The sequence below is a fragment of the Macrobrachium nipponense genome, chromosome 19, assembly GCF_015104395.2.
Source record: "Macrobrachium nipponense isolate FS-2020 chromosome 19, ASM1510439v2, whole genome shotgun sequence".
Classification (NCBI taxonomy): Eukaryota; Metazoa; Arthropoda; class Malacostraca; order Decapoda; family Palaemonidae; genus Macrobrachium; species Macrobrachium nipponense.
The window spans coordinates 57,887,302-57,913,566 of NC_061088.1; the positions used below are offsets into that span (position 1 = coordinate 57,887,302).

Here is a 26,265-nt window from a genome sequence, read left to right on the forward strand (position 1 = left end):
GTTATATAAAGGTGCAATCAAGTATACTTTACCTCATTCTGGCCTGTGAAAATTATCTTAAGTCAACAGAAATATCAACTCACAATAAACTTACCTATATGAGTAATAAGACCTCTAAACTGATCAAGGTATGAAAAACCATCAGGTGTCAATCCTAGTTTCCTAATCCCTTTGTTGAATTTCTCTGCACGGTCATAAGGGAAATGTTCCTGGTTAACTTTAACCTGAAAAAATGACAAGCTCATCAAATGTCTTAGGTTACAGCAAGTCTGTCATTTGCTATAAATGTTAACCTAATTTTCCTTCTCCTGATGAAAAAAAACATGGTATCACATCCAAAGTGCTTGAAAAGTTTTATCTTTAAAATTCACAGACAGTACTTCACCATATAAATTAAGAAATTAGAGTATGTAATGGTTTTTTTATTAATTCTGTAGAGCATATCTAAGTCCTACAGTAAACCAAGAAAAATAATATTCATACAAATAATGCAGTAGATCATAATTACATTTACACAACTGGAACAAGAAAAGCCAGAAATATCAAAGTTGTAAAAATTAAAAAGAGAGACACTAAAAGCTAAAAGAACAGTCATATAAACCCTTCATCCTCTTTCCTTGTCATTTTTGCTTAACGAACATACTGCCCAGATTAACAAACTGTGACCCCAGTCCCTTCAGTTTTTTTTTTATATAAACCTCTGTCAACTTCTCTTGTATTCAGTGTGAACTTGAAAATGTATAATAAACTATGAAAGTACTCGCTCAAAGTCCTGGTTTTCACTCACCTTCTTATGTGGATTTTGTGATATTTTCATTAATGTGGTCCTTCGTGCTACATTGGATAAATATTATTGTATAATTATAACAAGACAATTTAATTCAATTGTTTACTATACTGTACTGATTTAATGATTTCTATTTCTGATACCCATTTTCACCTCAAGAACTAGACCACTGCATTTACATGCTGGTAGTTTCTTTTGAATTGTTTTAGTAATTTTTATAGTGTTATATCAGGTCTTCCCTTAAATAGGTAAAATGGTTTGTGGCTTTTTTTCAATCTCTTCATATGCTGAAAAGACTACTACAGGCCAGACTTATTACAACAGACTTTTTTTGTATTCCAGTGCTACTACATAATATTACACAACCTTACAAAAGTTTCAACTCCTTCCCACTCACTGCAGCAAAAATAAAATACTATTTCCATCAGCAGAAGGCAATTTACAATAACATTCAACCAGAACCTGAATCTCAGCAAATGCTTTCATTACTACTGTACATAGAAAATGTACACAGACCGACAGTGATAACGAATTACTTCTTAAAAATAAATAGATTATGCGTTCACACACTACATGAGGGGTCTACATGGCTAGAGGTGCTTCAAAGACTAAGTCCATTTGGAAGTACATTAATATAAAACCAATGAATATGTTAATAGTATATAAAATGAGTATGTCAATAACTTTATTTGGCCTATTCTTGAATAATTGGCCTACAATGGTATTATTTACCACCTCAATTGGCAGCCTGTTCCAAAATAAAGCTAAATTGACCTACAATGGTATTATCTACCACCTCAATTGGCAGCCTGTTCCAAAATAAAGCTATCTTGTATTTTATGAAGTTCTCACAGTAGTCAGAATTGAAGCTCTGTAGCTCCACTTCTATTAACTGAATCCAGTTGTCCTTTTTTTCATTCATTTATAGAAGCTTTTCCGGAGAGTAAATATTGAGAAGAGAATAAAATATAGAATTTAGCCCAAAGGCCAAGTACAATTCATGGTACTAAAATTGACAGTACCCCAGTATTTTCCAGGTTTTCTTTTCAACTTAACTTCAGGTTATGATATCCCTACCTACACGAGTTAGGGTAGATGAAACTCTTTAGCATTGGCAGGCAACTCTTCTAGGAGAAAGACAGCGGGTAGGGTAGAATGGACCCTTTACCCTTGTTAGCCAACCTTTCTGAGATGGTTGCTCTGAATACAAACCTTGTTCACCAACCTTGGACTGTGCCATAGCCAATGTACCATGGCTTTCCATGGTCTTGGCTTTAGAGTTCCCTTGCTTGAGGGTACAATCAGGTATTTATCCTCTTATTTGTTCACTTTCCTGTTTTTTGTTTTAATGTGTAGGGCAGACTGAGAGAAAGCAAAAATTGCTTGGTGGGTTATCAGGAGAGTACATTCATCTTCTCCTAATCTTTTACTTCTGAGTGTTTTATGATGTCTAAATTCATCCTGACTCTCCTCCCCCTGTTGTTGTGACAAACCTGGCAGGTTTCTTATTGCCTTACAAGGTGTACCATCTCCACCTTGTCGACTAGTTTCAACAAAATTGTTCTAAATAATGTTGTTGTCGATAGTATTGTTGTCTAGTTGTCTATTGTTCTGTTGATTTTTACAATGTTACTGTTAAGAGTCTATTTACTTATTAGTTTTGATACTGATTTTTTCAAATTTTAACTATTTCTGGAGACATTGAGCTGATCCTGGGTCTGTTACTTATTACAGTAAGAAAAAAGGTAAAGTAATTTACTCAAATATTTGGAGCTTAAAGTCAAATTTTCTTGATCTCCAGAGGTGTGCCCGTAACTACAATTTGGTGTTTTTATCAAAGACACTCATAATTTCTGGGCTCAGTTCGTGTCGCTGCGCGAAATAATCCTTTAGTTCATTATTTCTTATTTAAATGATCTAACAAATACCAGAGAATAAACAAAATAAAGAAGAGGTCAGTATCACTGACTCGCTCACCCAAAATAAAAGAAGGGTGTCGGTATGGTCACTAGGGCGAGTGAGACCACTAGCACGAACTTCTTGCCATTTAGAAATTTCCCACAACAAACTCCCTCAAGGATAGAGCTGACCCACAGAACGGGGCGGCAACTACTACTACTGCAACCCATGCCAAGCCGACTGCCGCACCTCTAGTGGCCATCCTTTATGTTAGCAGGCCAAGAGACCCACGTGTTTCTTTTTGCTCTTGTTTTTTGTGCTGTGTTTGCGTGATTTTTCGCCACCATGGAACGTTCGGCTATTGCAGCGGCTAAGTTAAGTATTCCGAAAGGTTTCGATTTAGTTTTGTTCCTTCCACGAGCCTGTATTTGCCGTTTTTTAGGTATAAATACAGGTTCCCGGTCGGGAGCATGGCGGCATTGTTCTGCCTCATGGCGGTTTGGTTCTTGGTCTCCCATACCTGGAACCTTTCCCTTATTTTTAACGTGCGTCTCTAGTCCTTTTTATTATGATATTGTTAGGGGATTTAGCCTGCCTTGGTTTTAGGTCATGCATGTATGTCTCTCTACCTTACGTAGGCATTCAGTTTTTTCTGGTCCAGACCCTAGCCATCGCTCTTTGTATCGGCCCAGGCTAGCTTTGAGTGGTAGACTTTCTTTCGGGTTAGTCGTACACTCCTGGATTTTTTCTCTTACTATATTTTATTTTCCCCTACTTTTGTTTTATTTATTCTGTTTTGATTAGCCTAGGGCGTCTGGTCTGTTCGCTTAGCCTAGGTATCAGTGGTCCCATGGTCCTCTTTTCAGTTTTGTTGCATCCTTATTGTCAGTTTTGTTGCATCACGTTTGTTGCATCTTTCTGTTCAGTTTGGTTGCACTAGCCTAGGCTACCGATTTTGTCGATTGTGTTGTGTTATCGTACCTTGGTCACCCTGTGATCGCGGTACAGCCAGACGCCCGTCCCAGTCACCTTTCCCTCCCCCCGCTCTCACCATAGAGTAGGGGGGAGGGAGGTTTGTCCTTGCTCGTTCCATCCGGGCCTGACTCCCTTTCTCCCTACGCTGAGGGAGTAGGGGAGTCTCGACAGACACTTGGCTGGGAGTGACCTTGTCTCCCTGGTTTCGGTGGTGCTTCGCTGTGACGGAGTCGGGGGGTTGGTCTCCCCCCGCCTTTGTTGCTCCGGCGCTCCGCTGTATGCTCGGGAACTGTTTTCACCCCTCCTCGCCTCCTCCCCTGTGATGACGGATCTCTGTTCTCTTTCATGGAGCCCCATCGTTTACGGGGGGGAGGTACGGTAGCCACGCCTGCCAGCGGAGTGTATGCGTTTCAGTTAGTCACTTTTGCTTTACACCGTACCGTCTCTCCGGCGTAGCCGGCGGAGTCAGACAGCGCCACGATTCGGAGTCGTTCTCCGGATTTATTTTAACTGTTTTATGCTTAAGTTAATTATAAGTTATTTATAAGTTATCTTAAGCCGGGTTCCTCCCCTGCCTTGCTGTTTTCATTCTCCGGCCTACACCGGAGTCTTCATTTTATGCCTATTAAGGCGATAGGGGAGGGGTTATACCCAAAAATTTATCATTCTCCGGCATGCAATGGAGTACTAGAGTAGCCCTGTGAGTGTTATATCGATACTCATGTATCCTTCCACTTACAGACTACCAACTGTGAGCACCCGGGGTGCAACGCTGTGCGCCAGGACCCCTGCGGGCATGAGGTCTGCAGGTCTCATGCTCCGTGTGCGACTCCTCACGGGAATTTGCAGGTCTGGTTCCACGAGTCGTGTTCGATCTGCTACGATCTCGTGAGTCAGTTTTTGGACGGGGTAAGTATTTTCCATCAGTATATACATACGATATAAATTCTGAAATATGTTTTAAGCTTAAGTTCCCCATAATATTATGGTATATATTCTAATACTGTCTAGTCTTAAGGTTATTTTATTCTAAGGTTGAATCTCAACTTTAGCCTAAAATCTAACAGACACCCTCTCTTCCAGGCTGCCGCAGTTAGAGAGACTGCTCTTGCAACCTTGAGAGCTTGGGTCGGCAGCTTCGGGAAGAACGCCGCCAAGGGACAGCCCTACATCCTAGAGAAGAGGATGTCTGTCCTGCTGTTCCCCGGCGGCAAGCCGACGGGGTACGTCGACCCGGCGGAGGCAGCCCCAACGATGACGGCGATCCAACGGCAGGTCGCCGCGTGTATGAAGGAACCAGGCCAGGATATCTCGGCAGAGGTCGCCACTTTAGATTTAAATGTAGAGCCTATGGTAGGTGTAGATGATCTGTTGGTCGAAGTAGGTACGTTGGACGCTCAAGGGCTACCCTTGGGCGCCACTGGATCTTCTTCTCCTGCTGCTTCTCCTGCTTCCTTCCAGGGCTTTACGGGAGCAGAGCTCTCGTATACTACGCCCAGCGCTTCTGTGGTTCCCAAAGTGAAGGGTCACAGAGCGCAGAAAACTCTGACTAAGACGTCGTCGTCTAAAAAGACTTCTTCGGCGTCTTCCTCTCGTAAGTCTTCGGCTTCTAATCCCGGAGCAGAGAAGGGTAAGTCATCTGCTTCAGGCTCTAGAGTCGCGAAGAGCAAGTCCTCCAAGGAGAGACCCCGTACTCTGGCGGAGTCAGTGGTCTCTCCTTCCCCTACGGTACCTCTGATGAGTTACCCGTCCACGTCGACATCTGTTCCTAGCTTCGATCCCAACGCTTTCTCCGTCGGGATGATGCAGCAGATGGGAGACTTGGTAGGGTCCCTGAGGACGAGTATGGAGCAGATGTTCTCCCAATTGTCGGACAGGATTGCCACTCAGGAAAATCTTATGTCTGGCTTCAATCAGGCCCCTCAAGCTGCCTCCCCGGCACCTGGCGTAGGCCTACTCCAGCTCCCTCCTCATGATTCTCTCCCTCCATTCTCCATGAACAATCCCTGGAGAGTAGCTTCCTATGCTCCTTTCCAGGACGGGTTCATTTCCATCCCGGAGTGTGGTACTCGAAGGATTGAAGACTTCGAGTTTTACCCAGAGAATCTTCAACCTCCGTTCATTGGCTACGCGAGGCTGACGGAGGCTGCTATGAATAGGGAGGATAAGGTTCCTAATGAGACAGTGCTGTACTCCAGGGACCAGGCTCAGAGAGAGTGGCTCCGGTGTCTGGATGAAATGGACTGCTCCAACACCAGAGTCCAGGCACTTAAGAGTCCTTTCACCATCTTTACGATGGAGGAAGAGACTCCTCTTCCTTTCCTGACTAAGATCGCCAACGTTACCATCCCGGCTGGTTTAAAGGGAGAGCCCTTGCCACAGTTGAGGGAAGCAGACCCCACATCACCCTTGCTCCCTTCGCTTGGGGATTTGTGGGAAGACCTGCCGAATACTTTTTCGGTAGGCAAGCTTAAGCCAGACTGTGCGATGGATCAGTTCGGCGAGAAGCTTCCAAGACTCCCCGATAGCCTCATTCAGTCCGAGTTTGAGGCTAAAACTAGACTGGCCAGGTCTATTAACACCATGGCAATGACTGAGGTAGCGGCCATATCTTACGCTTCGGAGCCGCTTTTCAAGCATGTCCTCCAGGAAGCAACTAATCGGCATGAGCCGAATAAGTTGCTCTCCTCCAACATCTGGGGGGCAGACCTCTTCCCAGAAGCGATGGTTAGAGAGGTTCAAAGCGAGGCTATGAGGCTCAATCAAAGCCTCAAATACCGTTGGGGCCTCTCCGCTAAAAGATGTCAAGACCCTTCGTCTACAGGCAAGAAACTAAAGAAGACCAAACGGTTTCAGCCTTACCAAAAGAAGCCTCAGCACTTCAGTCAGGCTGTGTCTGCGGTGCCGGTCGTTCAGCCAGGGCAGCCTTCCACGTCGAAAGCTCAGGCTCAGCCCATCTATCTGATTTCCCCACAAGCTCAGCCTTCCACATCCTATGCTGTCTCCCCGGCATTTAACCAGGTGTTCGAAGGCCAGGCCTTCCAACACTTCGACCGGTCCGCCAGGGGAGGTAGAGCTAGAGGATCCTTTCGTCAGAGAGGATCAGGAAGGTCGCTTAACAGGGGAAAGCACTTCCGTGGAGGCCGCGGAGGTCACTCGGCTCAGCAGCAGTGAGATCTCCAAGGTAGGAGGGAGACTGTTTCTCTTCCGGCATCGGTGGGGATTCAGCAAATGGGCACAAAGTATTGTGTCGAAAGGCCTGGGTTGGAGTTGGATCGGAGGCCCCCCTCCACCCAGACCGTTCCTTCAACTTCCATCGAAGGAATTGACAGAGTATGCAGAGGAACTCCTTCAGAAAGGAGCAATAGCGAGAGTCAAGCGATTAAAGTTTCAAGGTCGCTTATTCAGTGTGCCAAAGAAAGGCTCATTAAAAAGAAGGGTAATCTTAGACTTGTCCCAGTTAAACTTGGCCATTTGCTGTGACAAGTTCAAAATGCTGACTATCTTGCAGGTGCGGACCTTACTTCCCCGTGGGGCCGTCACCACCTCTATCGATCTTACAGACGCATACTATCATATCCCTATTGCAAGACACTTTCGCCCTTACCTAGGCTTCAAGCTGGGAGACCAGGCATTCTCCTTCAAGGTAGTTCCCTTCGGTCTGAACGTAGCCCCCAGGGTATTCACGAAGTTGGCGGAAGTAGTGGTTCAACAACTAAGGTCTCAAGGGATAATGGTAGTAACGTACCTCAACGACTGGTTGATTTGGGCACCAACAGTCGAGGAATGCCGCAAAGCCACAAAGAAAGTCATTCAGTTCCTGGAATATCTGGGGTTCCAGATAAACAGGACAAAGTCAAGACTCACTCCGGAGTCCCGCTTTCAATGGCTGGGCATTCAATGGAATCTATCTTCTCACACTCTGTCGATTCCAGTAACCAAGAGAAAGGAAATAGCAAAGTCAGTGAAGCAATTTCTAAGGTACAAATATGCTTCAAGGAGAAACCAGGAAAGAATCCTAGGTTCCCTTCAGTTTGCCTCAGTGACAAACATCTTGATGAAAGCCAAACTGAAAGACTTAACCAGGATCTAGCGCTCAAGAGCAAATGTCAGATCCAGGGACAAGTTGTCAGCAATACCGCAAATTCTCCGAAATTGTCTGCGTCCTTGGACAAAGATGAAGAATCTGTCCATGTCAGTGCCTCTTCAATTCCCTCCTCCGGGAATCACTATCCACACAGACGCTTCATTAAGCGGCTGGGGAGGATATTCTCAGTTCAAGAAAGTTCAAGGAACGTGGTCACCCCAATTCCGCCAGCTTCACATAAATGTATTGGAAGCAATGGCAGTGTTCCTGACTCTGAAGAGGCTCCTTCCACCAAAGAACTCTCATGTAAAGTTAGTTCTGGACGGCGCAGTAGTAGTTCACTGCATAAACAGGGGAGGCTCCAAGTCAAGACACCTGAATCATGTCATGGTAGCCATCTTTTCCCTGGCGGACAAGTTCAGTTGGCACCTCTCCTCCACCCATCTGGCCGGAGTGAGGAATGTTATAGCAGATGCTCTATCCCGTTCAGTTCCACTGGAGTCGGAATGGTCGCTGGACAACAGTTCGTTCCAATGGATACTCCGGAGGGTACCAGGTCTGCAAGTAGATCTGTTTGCCTCTCAAGCAAACCACAAACTTCCTTGTTATGTGGCTCCCAACCTGGACCCTCTGGCCTATGCCACAGACGCTCTATCCATAGACTGGAACAACTGGGAAAAGATTTACATCTTTCCTCCGGTGAATCTTCTCCTGAAAGTTCTGAGCAAACTCAGGACTTTCAAGGGTCAGATAGCTCTAGTAGCTCCGGACTGGCCGAAGAGCAATTGGTACCCCCTGCTGCTGGAATTGGGTCTTCGTCCCCTTCGGATTCCCAATCCCAGACTCTCCCAGTCGGTACAAATGAAGACTGTGTTCGCTTCCTCAGGAATTCTCAAAGCCCTAACTTTATGGACTTCATGAAGTTTGCGGCCAAGAGGGATGCAAATATAGATCCACAAAATATCCTCTTCTTAGAATCAGATAAAAGGGATTCAACTTTGAGGCAGTATGACGCTGCAGTTAAAAAGTTAGCATCTTTCCGGAGAGAATCGGACATTAAAATCATGACAGTCAACTCAGCCATATCCTTTTTCAGGTCCTTATTTGAAAAAGGGTTCGCAGCTAGCACTATTACGACAAACAAGTCAGCCTTGAAGAAGATCTTTCAGTTGGGTTTTAATATAGACTTAACAGACTCTTACTTTTCATCTATTCCCAAGGCTTGTGCTAGACTTAGACCTTCCGTAAGGCCTACTTCAGTGTCATGGTTTCTAAATGATGTTCTAAAACTGGCTTCAGATACAGATAATGCGACATGTTCATTCATAATGCTCTTAAGAAAAACTCAGGAGCTAGAATTTCTGAACTGTCGGTGCTATCCAGAGATTCGGGTCATGTACAATTTCTCCCCTCAGGAGAAGTTCTGCTTTCTCCGGATCGCAGCTTTTTAGCAAAAAATGAGGATCCTTTGTTGAGGTGGGAACCATGGAAAGTTATACCCCTTCCCCAAGCCCTTTCTCTTTGTCCAGTGATGACCTTACGAGCCTTTCTGTCTAGCACATCCTCCTCCTCTTCGGGTCCCCTCTTTAGGAGAGAAAAAGGTGGTACCTTATCAATTAAAGGTATTAGGCAACAGATCCTATACTTTATTAAACAAGCTAACCCTGAATCTTTCCTTAAGGCACATGATGTCAGGGCAGTGGCCACCTCAATTAATTATTTTCAACATATGAACTTTGATGATTTGAAAAAATATACTGGATGGAAATCGCCGACAGTATTTAAGCGTCACTACTTGAAGTCTTTGGAATCTCTGAAATTTTCAGCAGTTGCAGCGGGTAACATAGTTTCCCCTGACTCTGCCTAGTAGTACAATTGAAGATCCAGATCTCCTTTCTACCTACCTTACCTAACAGTTTGTCTAACCTACCATATTGCTCTACACTTCGTCTTGAGTCTTAGCTGCTCTCATGATTGTTTAGTGGTGTGTCCCTTATTTTTATGCTAGGGTCACCCACAAAGGTTTGTATATATTATCATTAAGAGTGTGGTCCCCTTATTTTTATGCTAGGGTTCCACACTCCCATTATCAATGGTTTATTAACTTTTGGATTTGTATCTATAAAACTTATTGAGTGTGTTATTTACGTTAATTTTTTCCACACACATGTTAATTTACATATTCATACCTGTAACTTGTGTAAATACTTTTGTAAATATTTATAATTGTAAGTTACATTTAGTTATTATTCTTTACTCAGAATTGTTTGAAGATTTTGTATGAATATTTCAATTTTGTTCCAATTATAGTATTTAGTTAAGTTTTAGTTTTATTGAGACCCTCTACTCTTTTCAATCTTGTGCTAATTCTCTGGTATTATTTCGCGCAGCGACACAAACTGAGCCCAGAAAAAGGATTTTGACGTAAGAAAAATCTATTTCTGGGCGATTGGTTCGTGTCGCCCAGCGAAATCCCACCTCTTCCCAACCCTTCGCCCAAGATTGATTGCTAACTTCAGGATGGCCACCAGAGGCGCGGCAGTCGGCTTGGCGTGGGTTGCAGTAGTAATAGTTGCCGCCCCGTTCTGTGGGAAATTTCTAAATGGCAAGAAGTTCGTGGTAGTGGTCTCACTCGCCCTAGTGACCATACCGACACCCTTCTTTTATTTTGGGTGAGCGAGTCAGTTATACTGACCTCTTCTTTATTTTGTTTATTCTCTGGTATTTGTTAGATCATTTACCTAAGGATTTTTTCGCTGGGCGACACGAACCAATCACCCAGAAATAGATTTTTCCTACGTCAAAATCCTTTTTATTGTCACAACATCCCACATGCATAAGGTATAGCTGTATAAACTAAGTCCGGACGACCTATTTATTATAAAAAAAATTTAAAGTGTAGTTGCCATAAAACTTCATCGCAACAACATTCCAAATTTTCAGCATTACCACAATCCAAATACTACGTATATGACTCTCTTGGAAAGAATTAGTATGGTTCAGTCTAAGAATTCAAAAGCTTCATGCAATATTTGTCTGGATACCGTAATGCAAAGCACAGTGATTGGCTAAATTCAAATTCCACAGACCAACATGGCAGGTCTGCTCTTGAGTTCTGCGTATCCTCCTATTTTGTTCAGGTCACTGAGGAGTCCATGCATACTTCTGGTAATAGATTAGACCTTATATTCACAGATGTTCCAGCTATATTGTAAAGCCCTAAGATCTGTGAGTATAAGTATAGGCACTCCCAACCATTGCGCCAATGAGATAGACATATCTGTCAGTCAGTCTCTTTCTAATTTCATCATTGGAATAACAGCTTGGCTGAAATCTAAAACTAATTGGGATCGCATTATCAAAGCTTGTCAGGCACTTAATATTTCAGATGCTGTATTAGATCCTGATCCCAAAATGACATTAAATGAAATGCTGATGGCTATTTTAATAAAGTATGTCTCTAGAAATGTAATCAAATTTAGGACAAATGACCACCCATGGCTTGATGATACATGTATGACCTTACTAAGAAAAACAGACCAAATTCAATGCATGGAGAGAAAATTGTTTAAATCAAAATTACACAATTTTTGTTGAGTCTCTCTGTGCTGCAAATAGAACTTACCATACAGGCATTAAAAATTACAATAATTCCTTGAAGCAGAAACTTGAAGGAATTACGTACTCAGCTTCAACTGTGGTGGACCAAATTGGCATCATGTATCTTTGGGTCAGGCTTACCTTCCATTCCACCACTACTAATAGATGATAGTAGATGGTTACTGGCCCTACACAAAAGGCTGAACTGCTTCAATGAGCTTTTGAAGCTAAGCAATCAGCTGAGGGCATCCCTCTCCCTGATACTTGTCATCCTGAACCTGTTCTTAAAAAAAATTTCCATTTCACTCTATTGATGTTAAGAAAATTCTGGATAATCTTGATAGCTGGGGTGGAGAAGAACCTGATGGTTTCTTCCCTTTGTTTTTGGAAAAGTTTCTAGTGCTTTGTCTCCCGAGATTACAAGATTCTATAGATTTTTATGTCAATGTTCCAAAGAGTGGCACATTTGCTGACTTCAGTAACTACAGGCCAATTCCTATTCTCCATGTTCTTTCCAAAGTTGCTGAAAAACTTATTTTTAAGCCACTATATAAGTCAGTGGAATCTAATGGGCTGTTGGCTGAAGTCAATATGCATGTAGAAAGCAGGTAGGTACCTGCAATGCTCTTTTAGACTTAACATGCCTTTTTCCAGAGAACCTTAATAAGGGTTTTGAGTGCAGAGTACAGTGGAACCTCCACATACGGAAGTCTTTACGTACGAAAAATCCAGGTTACGAAAGCAAAGATGAAGATTTTTTTGCTTCTGTGTACGAAAATAATTCAGGTTGCGAAAGGGTAAAGTCTGAGATTCGCCCGGGCCACCGAGAACAATTTTAAAACTACCGCGCCGCCAACTCAGTTGACTCACCACCATCCTCCCGCTCTCCCATTGGTTCCTGATGCTAGTCACTGCCATAAGATCCTGCTCACCTATTGGTCAGCATCTGTCCCCTTATGCCTCTATGTATAGGCGTTCCTTGATCATTTTTTGCGGCAGCATTATCGTAAACACCAGGAATTCGTTCGTTCACATATATTTCGTTTGTTAACGTAAATTTGTGTTAGTGATTTCGCTTTCGTTGTACTGTAAGTTACTTTATCGTGTTGTGTTATTAGCCATGGGTCCCAAGAATGTTGCTGAAGTTCACGGGAAAAAGAGGATGCTTTCTATGGAGACGAAGATGGAGATAATCAAGAAGTGTTAATATTTTCTGCCATTTGTTAATGTGTTTCATAAAGTTTAATGTTAATGTTTTCTGCCATTTTTTAATGTTTCATAAAGTTAAGTGTTCATGTTTTCTGCCGTTTGTCCTCCCCCTCTGTCGCCACTTTTGGACATCACCTCACTCGAAAGGTAAGGTTCCACATTTTACTACATACTTACATACATAGAACTCGAAGTCCTCTATCCTTCGAGTTCCAAATTCCGGTATAGAAATGAGACCGTCTTGGAAGGGGGCGTATGACGCTACTCTCCATGGGTTGTTCATCGAGAACGGAGGTAGCGAGTCATACGGAGGAAGCTGAGTTCCACTTGTATTGGAAAGTGGAGGAGAGGCTAGAGGGGCTTCTCTCAGTCCGGCTATAATGGAGTCTTGGGAAGTAATCCTATCCGACAATCGAGAGATCATTTGTTCCATGCTACTCTTTAGGGACCCAACCAGGTCGCCCACCTGTTGCAACAGGCCAGCATTGGAGTCCAAAGCCGGAGCTGCTGCGGAGGTGGAGGGGTGGCTCTGAATCGGAACCAAGGGTAGCGGAACTGGTGACTCTGCCGGAGTGCGAGATCTCTCTCTGGAGGATTTACTCCTCGAGGACTTAGAGCCGGAGCTAGAAGCTTTAGACCTGTCTGCTCCGGGATTCCCAGCCGGAGACTTACGCGAGGAGGATGAAGCCGAAGTCGTCTTCTTAGACGACGACGACGTCTTAGTCAAGGATTTCACTGCTTGACCCTTGACCTTAGGTCTAACCGAAGCGTCAGGAGGAGTATACAATTCATCACCTGTAAAGCCTTGGAAGGATGGAGAGGTTGCAGGAGTAGAAGAAACAGTTACGCCCAAGGGTGACCCTTGGGTGTCCACCTTACCTACCTCGACCAACAGGTCGTCTACACCTACCATAGGTTCCACATTAATATCTAAAGTCGCGACGTCCGTGGAGATATCCTGGTCTTGGTCAGTTAATGAGGCAGCCAGCTGTTGTTGGATGAAGGCGATAGTCGGGGCCGCCTCTACTGGGTCGACGTATCCTGTCGCCTTGCCTCCGGGGAAGATCAATACCGCCAACCGTTTCTCTAGGATGTAGGGCATACCCTTGGCGGCGTTCTTCCCAAAACCGCCGACCCAGGCCCGCAGGGTTGCCAGTGCGGTATCCCTCACTGCCGGGGCCTGGAAGAGAGGGCGTAGATTAGATTTAAGAATCACTTAAAACTAAAACTTAAAGTATAACTTAAACTTAGATGCCTTAAGTTAAAGTGAATGATGAAAACTTAAGCACTAAAACAGAAGCGGAGCAGCTACCGGAGATGGAATACTTACCCCGTCTAAAAGCTGGCTCACCAGATCGTAACATATGGTACACGTCTCATGGTACCAGACCTGGATGTCCCCGTGCGGAGTCGCGCATGGAGCATGGGACCGCCAAACTTCGTGTCCACATGGGTCCTGAAGTGTGGCGGCGCATCCCGGATGCTCACAGTTGGTGGCCTGTAAGTGGGAAGACACATGAGTATCTTAAAGAATATCACTTACAGGCTAAAGGACAGAAGAACTCCGTTGCATGCCGGAGCTCGGAAAAAAATTTGGGCATAACCCCTCCCTGCTTCGCCTGAATAGGCTATAATCCCGGAGAGATCCGGTAAGACATGTAAGGGAGGGGGGGATGGTTTAAGGTACTTAAGATAAACTTATAGTTAATCTAATAACACTTAAACCTAAAACTCAAACGAACCGGACCAAGTCCAGTGCGTAGCGGAGTGTAGTAACTCAGCAATACGGTAAGGTTAGCAGGGACCCACTGTATGTTCCGGTCCACTCTACTGGGTGGACTAACATCTTTCCGCTGGATGCCAGGACTCCGGTCAGGAAAGGAGCCCTAGTAAGGTGGGAAAGAGCGAGAAGACATACAGGCTCGAGCTAGCACGGAGCGACAAGGTAGCAACGGATGGGGGGAAAGGCCAGTACCCCCCAACACGTTACCACCCGGCCGGACCGAGAAGCCGGAGAGGTCGAGTCCAGTCTGGGTCTGTCCCGTCTCCCTAGCCCCTCCGCCTGGGGGGAGAGAGGGAGGCAGGCTCGGGTATGTGGAGCGAGCATGGGCAGACCGACCCACCCTCCCCCGACTCTATGGAAGAGCGGGAGGGGGGGGAAGGTGACTGGGCAGGCGTCTGGCTGTCTCGTGATCACGTAGTGACCACGAGGCGGTAAGACCAAAACAAGACAACTAAGCCTAGGGCAAATCAACTGATCAGAGAGATGCTATCGGGAAGCAACTGAACTGAAAAGCAGTAGCATATAGGCCCACTGGGCCAAAACCAACTGATCAGAGAGATGCTATAGGGAAGCAACCGAACTGATGAGCGGTAGTATAGGCTCAATGAGCCAGGACCTAGGCTAAGCCAGACGCCTAAGAAACCTAACCATAACAAAATACATAGTATAATTAAATAAACATAAAAGAAAGAAAGCAATATAGTAGGAGAAAAAATCCAGGAGTGTACGACTAACCCGAAGGCAAGTCTACCACTCAAAGCTAGTCAGAGGCCGATACTAAGAGCCGGGACTAGGGTCTGGATAGAAGAAGCCTACATAAGGTAAAAGACATGCATGCATGACAAACCTGAGTAGACAGTACCCTAAATAAAACGGATAACTAATATAGAGCGTACATAGATAAGGGGATGTTCTAGGTATGGGAGACCAAGAACGAACCCACCACGAGGCAGAACCATGCTGCCATGCTTCCGACCCAGAGTTCGTATTTATACCTAAAAAACGGCAAATACTGTCTCAGGGCCGGAAAAAACCAACTAACCATAAATACTGAGTACTTAACTTAGCTGCTGCGATAGCTGCACGCTCCATTATAGATAAATCCAACGAAAGGGCACAAAAAACACAGAGAGAAAATTAGCACGTGTGACTCCTTGGCGCTAACTGAAAAGGATGGCCACCAGAGGCGCAGCAGTCGGCAGCATGGGATGGAGTAGTAGTAGTACGAGCTGCTCACTCTGTGGGTCGGCTCCCCTCATGGAGGGTTTTTGTAGTGGGAGATTTCTATTGGCATTTGGCTCGTGGTAGTGGTCTCACTCGCCTAGTGTTCATACCGACACCCTCTTGGAGGGTGAGCGAGTCAGTTATACTGACCTTTTTCTTTATTTTATTTATTCTCTGGTATGTGTTAGTACATTTACCCTAGAAATAATAGATTAAAGGATATTTCGCTGGCGACACGAGCCAATCGCCCAGAAATAGATTTTTCCTTACGTCAAAATCCCTTTTCTTGTATCCTGTACACTAATACACTTCATTTACAGGTACAGTAATGGTTAGGTTAAGTATTGAATGGTCCAAATTGTTGTATTTCATTGTTTATTGGTCAATTTAGCTTTATCATACAGTTTACTGTGGTGTTTTTGTAGGGCTTGGAACGAATTAGGCAATTTACATGTAAAACGTAGTTCTAGATACGAAAAAATCAGGTTACGAAGGCCGCTTTGGAACGGATTAATTTTTAACCTGAGGCACTACTGTAATTAAAACAGATTTGAGTACTGCTTTAGACTTAGTAAATCATAAGGCACTATGTATTCATAAACTTCAAGATTTCCTTACAGGTAGGCAGCAGCAAGTTGCTGTTGATGGGATCTTTAGTGAACCAAGCCCTATTATGTCTGGAGTTCCACAGGGTAGTGTTCTTGGTCCACTATTATTTTTCGTGTATACAAGCAATATGATTGTTGGCCTGGAAAACAAGATTGTTCAGTATGCTGATGATGCAACACTTGTGGGTGTAGAAAAGTCTCCACTTATAAGAAATGAAGCCCTCAGCCTCAATTGGGACATGGACCAGATCAGTGAATGGTGCAGTCGGTGGGGTATGAGACTGAACTCCAGTAAAACGAAAATACTATTGATTTGCAGATCTCATACAGATTTCCCACCCCATCCTCTCCTTAAGGTGGATGGAACTTTGTTGAATGTGTCAGAAGCTTTAACTATTCTAGGTGTAACTTTTGACTCATCTTACTTTTGAGAAACATCTAAAGTGAGTTCAAGCAAATGTAAGCACGAAATTTAGGTATTGTTCATAAGCCCTCATATACAGTACAGTAACTAATAAAATCAATGCAACCAGTTTTAGGTAATTTTTGCTTACTTTACTATAATACTGTTCTCCAGTGTAGATGTCTGCTTCTGCCAAAGATTTATCTCTTTTAGATCGAATGGTTCATGGTGTGAGTTTCTGTTTCATAATACAGGTAGTCCCTGGTTATATCGGTGGGGATTCTGTTCCAATGGTGTGACGATAACTGAAAATCATTATCAACAATTTTTTGGTTATTGGTGTCAATGCTGGATTATCGATGCTGATAAGTAGAAATTAGCACATATCAGTGCCGAAAATAGCCTATTTTTATTGCTAGACAAGCCCGGTAAAACCGAAGTGCTGATAACTGGGGACTGGCTGTAGTAGTAGTTATGATTTGGACCATCGATGGATTGTCTCTTGTTTGTCACTTTTCAAAAGTTGTATTTTAAGAAATATCTTTCCTGTACAGAGCAACCACGATTGCTGAACAGCAGCACCAATATGCAGTAAATGTATACCTCTGTTGAACTTCTCAGTTCCTTGTATATCTTTCTCCCAATGACAACTACCTCCTTATCAAATCTGTTATAGTATGTACTGGGCATTTTTTTTTATAAATGTACATGACTCTGCATTCACATAAGTTGAATAGCACCAATGTACCATTTCACTGATTATTCAATATTTTTTTATGTTTTCTTGCATCTACTTTATTACTGTACTTATTACCAGTGAAATCATGTCCCAATGATGAAAATTCTTTGTTCTCTGAAACTTCATCAGTCTTCTATCCAATTTCCCAATTTATCTTTGATACCTAGACTACATACATTAGCCATTAATCTTTTTTGCAGCATGTCAAATGCCTTCTGGAAATCCACATAAGAGTATACTATTTATTGTTCTACTTTCATCATATGTACTAGACATGTCATGCATTAAGCCTAGGAGGTTGTTAGGCATGATCTTCCATCTGCTAAGTTAGATTCTAGTTTTATGTCTCATTTTGTTGTCTGCTAAATTAGACTGGTTTCTCCCCAGAGCTGAAATCCTTAAAGCAATCTTGATTACTGGTACAATATTTTGCAGCTTCCAAAAAAGGGATTTTGACGTAGGAAAAATCTATTTCTGGGCGAGGAAGCCGTGTCGCCCAGTGAAATATGTCTGCTTTAGCAATATTTCTAGTAAAATATTGCTATAATACCACAGAACTGCTAAATTGGACATGTCAGAAGCTTCTGACTCGCTCACCTATATAAAAGGTGTCGGTATAAAACTGGGGCGAGTGTTAAACACTACCACAGCAACCCCTCCAATTAGCCTTTTCCTCATCAAAAGACCCTAAATACGGGGAGCCGACCCATAGGTCACACCTAGCTACCCCATTGAAGGCATCTGTGACGTCATACTTATCGATAGCAATGAAGCTTGGTGCACTGCAAGGGGGGGGGGGGGGGTGGGGAAACCACCGGGGGGGGAGGGGGGGGATTTCACTGGGCGGACACGGCTTCCTCGCCCAGAAATAGATTTTTCCTACGTCAAAATCCCCAAAAAATCCCTTTTCTGGGCTCAGCGTGTCGCTCCCGTGAAATTGTACCAGAGAAACACCAAGTTACATCACTCTGAAACGAAATAGAATATTAAATTGTATAAATTAACACCATACACCAAGTCAAATAACAAAGAAATGTGCTGCGGTAGGTAGAAAGTTAATAATGCTGGCATAATGGAAAATATTCATATGACACAAGACAGTACTATATTGATGTTGTAGCAGGAGACACTGACCTCCCTACAGCTATTGCATGATATTTAAGATCCTCCAAAGACTTAAGGTAATGCTTTGGAAAACCCAGTGCGACTTCCAACCAGTATACTTCTTCAGATTATCAAAGTCCACATATTTGAAGAAGTTTACAGAAGTTGTTATAGCCCGAATACCACGCGCTTTGGGAAAGAACCCTGGGCTGACTTTCTTGGTAAAATACAAAAACTGCTAATGCCCTTTAGAGATATGGTACCACCACCGCCCCACATGAAAAGGGGGGGAGGGGGGCCTTTGGAAAAGGTAGATGTTCTAGATAAATAGTCCTTAGGAGTTTTAACAGGACATAAAGAAGGATGTTGTGGAATCGGAACAACCTTCCATGGGGATCACCTTACCAAACGGTTCTCATTCTTAGCCATAAAATATTTATTGGTGAAAGCAACACGTCACCCGAGGAAAGGAATTCTACATGCCCTTGGCCATTAGATAAAGATGACATCTGCGATGTTCTGGCACCTGAAGCCAGACTTAATAAAAACAGTGCCTTACGCAAAAGGGTTTGGCAATCACATTTGAAGTTGTCTGTTTTAGAGTCTAACCTGAGAACATCGTTAAGAAACCATGACACTGACGACGGCCTGTGAATAAGCCGCAGGCGTGCACAAGCCCTTGGGATTGAGGTGAAATAAGACTCAGATAGATTTATACCAAACTCGAGAAGAAAAATCTTTTTCAGAGCTGATTTAGTGGTTGTTATTGTGGCAACTGCCAAGCCTTGTTCGAATAAAGTCCTGAAGAATGTTATAGCCACGTTCATTGTCATTACTTTGACATTTGATTCCCTGAGAAATGTAGGCAATTGTTTAACTGCTGAACCATACTGGCAAAGTGTAGATTCTCTTTTGTCTGACTCCAAGAACAAAATGTTCTGTGGATCAATGTCCCCTACCCTCCTACCTGCAAACTTTATGAAATCCATAAAGATAGGGTTTTGTGAAGACCTGAGGAATCGAACACAGTCACCGTTTGAACTTGTTGCGACAGCCTCAAGTCCGGGAGAGGGTGACGACGAAGACCTAGTTCCAGGAGAAGGGGAAACCAATTGTTCTTGGGCCAGTAAGGAGCTATGAGAGCCACCTGACCTTTGAAGGATTTCAACTTGTGCAGCACCTTCAGGAGAAGGTTCACTGGAGGGAATAAATAAACCTCCCTCCACTGGTTCCAACTTATACTCAGGGCGTCCGTAGCGTATGCTAGAGGGTCCATATTTGGGGCTACGTAACAAGGCAGCTTGTGGTTTGCCCCTGTAGCGAACATATCTACTTTCAGACCCGGTACTCTCCTACAAACCCTCTTGAAGGATTCCTGGTCCAGTGACCATTCTGGCTCCAGGGGGACTGACCGGGACAGTGCGTCTGCTACTACATTGTGGACTCCTGCCAGATGGGTAGATGCCAGGTGTTCTTGTCAGCTAGAGAAAAAGTTGCTATCACCACGTGGTTCACATGACTTGACTTTGAACCACCTCTGTTTATACCGTGTATCACTACCACACTGTCGAGAGCCAATCTGATATGAGTCTCCTCCGGAGGACGGAGCTTCATTAAGGTCAGAAACACTGCCATAGCTTCCAGGATGTTGATGTGAAGCTTTTGGAACTGAGGTGACCAAGTTCCCTGAACCTTGTCGTGCTGTGAATAACCTCCCCAACCTGACAGTGATGCGACTGTATGCACCAGTAGGGACGGGGGAGGGAACTGCAACTGTAACTCTTTGGCTAGGTTTTCGGCCATTGCCCATGGACGTAGACGTTCCTTGGGAATCAGAGGTACCCGGCCGAACTTGTCGCGACACTTGGCATTGGCCTTTGAACGTCAAACTCGATTGATGTCCTTGAGCTTGGCTTTCAACAGAACGTCTGTGACTGAGGCAAATTGGAACGAGCTTAGGATCGTCTCCTGATTCCTTCTCGAAGCCTTTTTGCATTTTAAGAATTGGCTTGTTACCTTGGCATCCCCTTCCCTGATGGAATGGAAAGATTGTGTGAATCCAAGCCCCAATGGATACCTAGCCACTGGAACTTGGATTCTGGGGCCAATTGGGACTTGGTCCTGTTGATCTTGAACCCTATATATTCCAGGAAAGATATGACCTCGTCCGTGGCTTTCATATACTTGCCTTTGGCCATCTCCCAGATTAGCCAGTCATTTAGGTACGCCACCACCAATAAAACCTGAGACCTTAGCTCCTGCACCACTACCTCCGCCAGTTTCGTGAAAACCCTTGGGGCTATATTCAGCCCGAAGAGAATCACCTTGAAGGAATAGGCTTCTTTCCCTAGTTTGAAGCCCAGGAATGGATGGAAGTGCCGAGCCATCGGGACATGATAATAGGCGTCTGTAAGATCTATAGAGGTGGTGACGCCCCCACGGGGAAGTAAGGCCCGTACCTGAGAGATGGTCAGCATTTAGAACGTGTCGCAAGGAATGTACAAGTTTAAACGGGACAAGTCTAAGATCACCCTTCTTTGGTCGGTCCCTTTCTTTGGGACACTGAATAGACGACTCTGAAATTTCAAGTTCTTTGACCTGGAGACTGCTCCCTTCTGGAGAAGATCCCTGGAGTAATCCATCAACCCTTGGGTTGGATGCTGATAGATGGATACTATGCTTTCCGCTCAGCTGCTGAACCCCCAACGATGTTAAAAGAGATACAGCCTGCCTCCTATTTGAGGAACTTCATTGAGATGATGAGGGTCGGGTTCCTTTCCTGACCATGCACCTCTAGCTCGCCCTTGGGCTCCGGTTCCTCCACGCTGACGAAAGGGGCCTCTAGCCCTGCAACCCCTAGCAACCTTGGTAAAAGGTTGAAATACCCGATTCTCATAGACCGGGTTAAAAGCAGGCGACACTGAATACAGTGGGGGAACCTGTTGGCTAGCCGACGGCGAAAGGAAGACAAATTGATGCTGTTGCCGAGGCTGAGCCTTAGAAGATGAAGGTTGGGGAACTTTCTGAATTAGAACAGCTTGTAGCACAGGATGCTGTTGCGGAACTTGGAAAGGTTGGTACCTTCTTTGACCCTTCCTAGCCCAAAAACTGGAGGAAGAAGACTCTAATTTCCTTTTGAAAGGAATGCCCCAACGCAATCTGATGCTTTGATTAAAACGTGATGCATCGTTCTGAACCTTGTTTACTGCTGAAACTGGGAAGAGATCTGCACCCCAGATTGAGGAAGCCAGAAGCTTGTTGGGTTCGTGCCTGATCGTAGCCTCGGATAGAACATGCTTCTTGCCATTTCTCTTAGTAACCGCAAAGCTGTACGAGTCACATTGCATGCTTAAAAGTAACTACTCCGCAATGACCTTAAACAGCGGTTCATGAGCGTACTCAAGAGCCGCCGTCTCCGTCATCACTAGAGAGTTAAGAGACCTTGCAAGACGTGTCCTAGCATCAAATTCGGCTTGGATCAGTGCGTCTGACAGAGGCGCTCACTAAACAAGTTGATTGCACAGTTTGGCTTAAGCTTGCCTACCGAGAATGTAGCCGGCAAACTTCCCACAAATTCTCCCTACCTGGGAGTAGCAATGATGTGGGATCTGTCTTGCTAAGCTGGGGCTCTTCCCGAGTCACTGCCTGAAGGGTAAGTCCTGCTACCTTTCATGTAAAAGGTAAGGAGTTCCCGTCATCAGACATAAACATCGTGAAAGGGCTTTTAAATGCTGTTACCTTAGTATTTGAGCAGATCCACTTCTAGGCTCCATATCCATACTTGATGAGCCTGATTGCTAGAAAGGATAACAGTCCCCTTGGAGACCTTGTCCTCCCTAATCGAAGCTGCCTCCATAAGCCTAACATAACCTATAAATGGTGGCCATAACCTTTCGGGGAAGAACTCGAAATCCTCGAGTCTACGTGTACCACAACCTTCTGCAGTCAACATCCCGCTGACAAACGGAGCGAAGTTCACTACCCTTTAAGGATCACCAGGGTGGAACGGAGGGAGCGTGGACCCGTCAGGCATGCTCTGACCTTGCACCAAGTTACTAGGAGGTGCCGGAACTGCCGACTCCTGTCTGAGACCTGCAATCAGGGAGTCCTGTGCACCTAAACTTTTAAAAACACCCTTTCAAACCTTGCTGCGACTGAACTGACTAAGCTAGCAAGACCACTGACCTGATTTAAAATATTCGTGTTGAACAGGTCTTTGCCGACTAAAGGGGAACCTTCCAGCCCTCCCTACGGTACCTTATGAGGTATCCGACCTCAAGACGTTGAAGGGATGGGACTTGAGGGGCAATGGGAAGAGTTCTCTCCTTAAGGCCTTGGATTTGCAGACTTAGAAAGAAATCTCAGCCTAGGTTTAATATGTGTATGAACCTCTGGCACCTGCCCAGGCCTTGGCTTTGTGTCTGATTGGCTTTTAAGCAAGGTTTTACCCGAAGGTTTTCTCTTTAATCTAGGAATCACAGAGAAGGAAATAACGGACCTGGGAGGGGGCAAACCTCCTGTGAAACCCATGAAGGAATTGGGAGTAAAGGGAGAGGAAGAATCAGAGTCACTCGAGGAAAGACCCCGGTGACCAACTAGGCTAGCCTCATTTACACTGTTACCTGTAACCATATCTAGTGTAACGGGCAAATCCTCACTACTTCAAGTGAGACTACTTCCAAACCAAGGTCCGGCAACTCCGCCTCTTGCTGTTCCATAACTGAATCTTGAATTGATTTGATAACTGGTGCTGCGACTTTTGGATCAACGTATCCGGCAGCTTTCCCGGCTGGGAAGGCTGCCATATCTTGAGGTAGAATATAAGGCTGTCCAAAACCTCCAACCCAGATCTTGAGGGTGGAGAGTGCAGCATGCTTAACAGACTGCTCCGTCTGTAATGCAAGGAATGTGTCAATTTCGAGTAAAATCTTTGAACATTATCCTTACATATGTTGATTAATTAATGTAATTTAATTTAAAGAAATTTTTATTATTTATTTATCTATTTTTTTTTATTTATTTATTTATTTATTTATTTATTTATTTTTTTTTTTATTTATTTATTTATTTATTTTTTTTTTACACTAACAAAAGTAGTGTAATATAATTCCATCACAATATGCATAGAAAAAGCAGTGCGGTAACTTACCGAACAGGTAACCTGTTGTACAAGTCGTAGCAGGCAAAGCAGATTTCGTGATGCCAGACTACGGAACCGGTAAGCAATACTGCGCACGGGGCATGGTTCCGGCAAACGTCATGGTTGCACGGATCCTGTAGACCGGCAACCAGACACTGAGTGGCCTGTAAGTGCAATAATATATAAGAACAATTGCACAAACTTATTAGGATTATTATGATAATAATGTCATATGCCGGAGCATTCAGGACTGAAATAATATATATATAAAAAATATATATGTATATATATATATTCATATATTTACGTCCCGGGGACTGTGTAATAATTAAAACAACCCGGAGCTGTATGACCCGGGGTGGGGGGTACACGAAGTAACCCGGGACGGCCACATGAACTCGCAAGTTCCGTGGCAAAAGAAAGGAAAATATATATATATATTCATATATTTACGTCCCGGGGACTGTGTAAGAAATAAAACCAGCTGGAGCTGTATGACCCGGGGTGGGGGGTACACGGTGTAACCCGGGACGGCCACATGAACCCGCAAGTTCCGTGGCAAAAAGAAAAGAAAATAAAAATTAAAAAAAATAAAAAAGAGAACTAAAATAACAAATATCATATCTCCGCCTACGGAAGAGTAACTTCCGTAAACATAGCCCTCAACGACTACCGGAGAAGCCGGAATCTAAATCCGCCTTATGCGGAGAGGGAATGTTTTAGGCGGATGGATGTAAGCTCTGGGAGCTGAAAGAAGCAGAGCGCAACAAATCCACGAAAGCCGAGGCTGCATACGCAAAGCAATCATCAACTCCGGAGGCGGTCGGCTGAGAAGCGACACCCACCAACCTAAGGTCCGGGAGGACCCTCTCCATCCCCCCTCCGCTGATGGGAACGGCTGTCAGCGACAACCGAGGCGAGAGGAGCACCCAACTACTGGGGGCCGCACGTGAGGGGGAGGGAGGGAGGGCTGATGGGGTGACGATCACGTGAGCAGCGTACCCTCGCAAATAAAAGATCACGAGGGAAACGCAGGCATAGCCTATGTAGGCTAACCGACCTAACATCCAACATATACATAGAGAATAAAGCTAAAAGAAAATCATGCTTTAACAAGGGGGAAATGAAAATAAACTTACGTAAAATATAAAACCGCAAGGAAGGCCACTCGATAACGGTGGGCGCAAAAGGGAAAAACTACTTGCCTACTGACAAAACGATAAGAAACGGCAAGCTGACGAAAAGAAAAAAGGGAAAATTCTTGAATGAAATAAACTAAACTTAAAAATAACAGAGGGGGGGGGGTGGCGGTGGATAAACGGCGAAGCACGAAATAAAGAAACGTGCTCGAATGAAGACCCCCGTGAAAAACATGAAAATAACAAAACATAAACGAAAATAGGATCGACTAAAAACTGCCACCCAAGAAATAAATAAATATATGTACTGAAATATCACATGTTACAAGCAGAGAGGAAGACCACTCGAAATCGGTACAATTCAAGGATAAGCCGTAAAGGCGACTTGCCGCCCGCCCGTTACTTATAAGTGACGCCTAATAAAATCCTAAATAAAGGCAAAACGAAAGGCAAATTCACTCTCTAAATATTGAAAAAGGGCGGAACCAGTACTTAACTTGGGTGAAGAGGTAGATTGACGATCCGTAACCAAGAATAAAAATAAAAGAACAAATAGCTACATTCGAACGTACGAACACGATATGGCTATCGAAAAGTATGACGTCACAGACGCCTTCAACGGGGTAGCTAGGTGTGACCTATGGGTCGGCTCCCCGTATTTAGGGTCTTTTGATGAGGAAAAGGCTAATTGGAGGGGTTGCTGTGGTAGTGTTTAACACTCGCCCCAGTTTTATACCGACACCTTTTATATAGGTGAGCGAGTCAGAAGCTTCTGACATGTCCAATTTAGCAGTTCTGTGGTATTATAGCAATATTTTACTAGAAATAGTGCTAAAGCAGACATATTTCACGGGAGCGACACGGCTGAGCCCAGAAATGATGTTTTTATAATTAAATAAAGTATTTTCTGGGTTCGACCTGTGTCTGCCAGTGAAAAGTTCCTGTACCTCACTTTTCTAAGTATAAATAGATCCTAAATATACCAGAGAAAAAAGTTAGCACGGTATGCTGAGGTTACTACCCTCGTGCGAGCACCCAAAGGGTGTCGGGTATAAAGTGCAAGGCGAGTGGAAGCCACTATTCACAGGTTTTCTGCCAATTAGAAGATTCCTTTCCAAAATCCCTCTCACGGTAAGAGCCGTTGCAACGGTTACTCCTCCTTCCTCGCTCTCGCTACTACTACTACGTGCCATCTGCATTCCTGTTTTTAGCTTTGAGACAAAGTGCCTGCTTTTTGCCAAGCTCCCAGGATTTGCTTCACATTTACGATGTCGGCTGCAGAACTTCCTCCTTCCTCTAAGTTGAGTATTCCGATTTATGTTTTCGTAATGTATATAGTTGCGGGGCCTCCCAAATTGGCCTTTGGCCCCTTAGAAATGTATTAGGGGGTCATTGGAGTGTCCGCCATTTCGGGAGCATCATCAGAACGAGTGTTACTTTGGTACACATATTTCCCTTTTAACTTTAACTATGATAAAAATATTTTATGCATACAGTGATCAGACGTATCTTATACGTATTACGTGCTTAATGATTATCCCAGTAAGAATTGGTTCGGAGAGAGGCCT

At 44.2% G+C, this 26,265-nt stretch overlaps 1 protein-coding gene across 3 annotated transcripts in view; it reads right to left on the bottom strand.

Annotated features, from left to right (window-relative positions):
* LOC135217351 (WASH complex subunit 4-like) overlaps positions 1–26,265 on the bottom strand; it is a 953,363-nt gene that overhangs the window by 114,729 nt on the left and 812,369 nt on the right. For all 3 annotated transcript variants that reach the window (XM_064253202.1, XM_064253195.1, XM_064253186.1), the window contains one exon: positions 95–224. In XM_064253202.1, the coding sequence (XP_064109272.1) occupies positions 95–224 (130 nt within the window). The remainder of the gene's footprint in view (positions 1–94; positions 225–26,265) is intronic.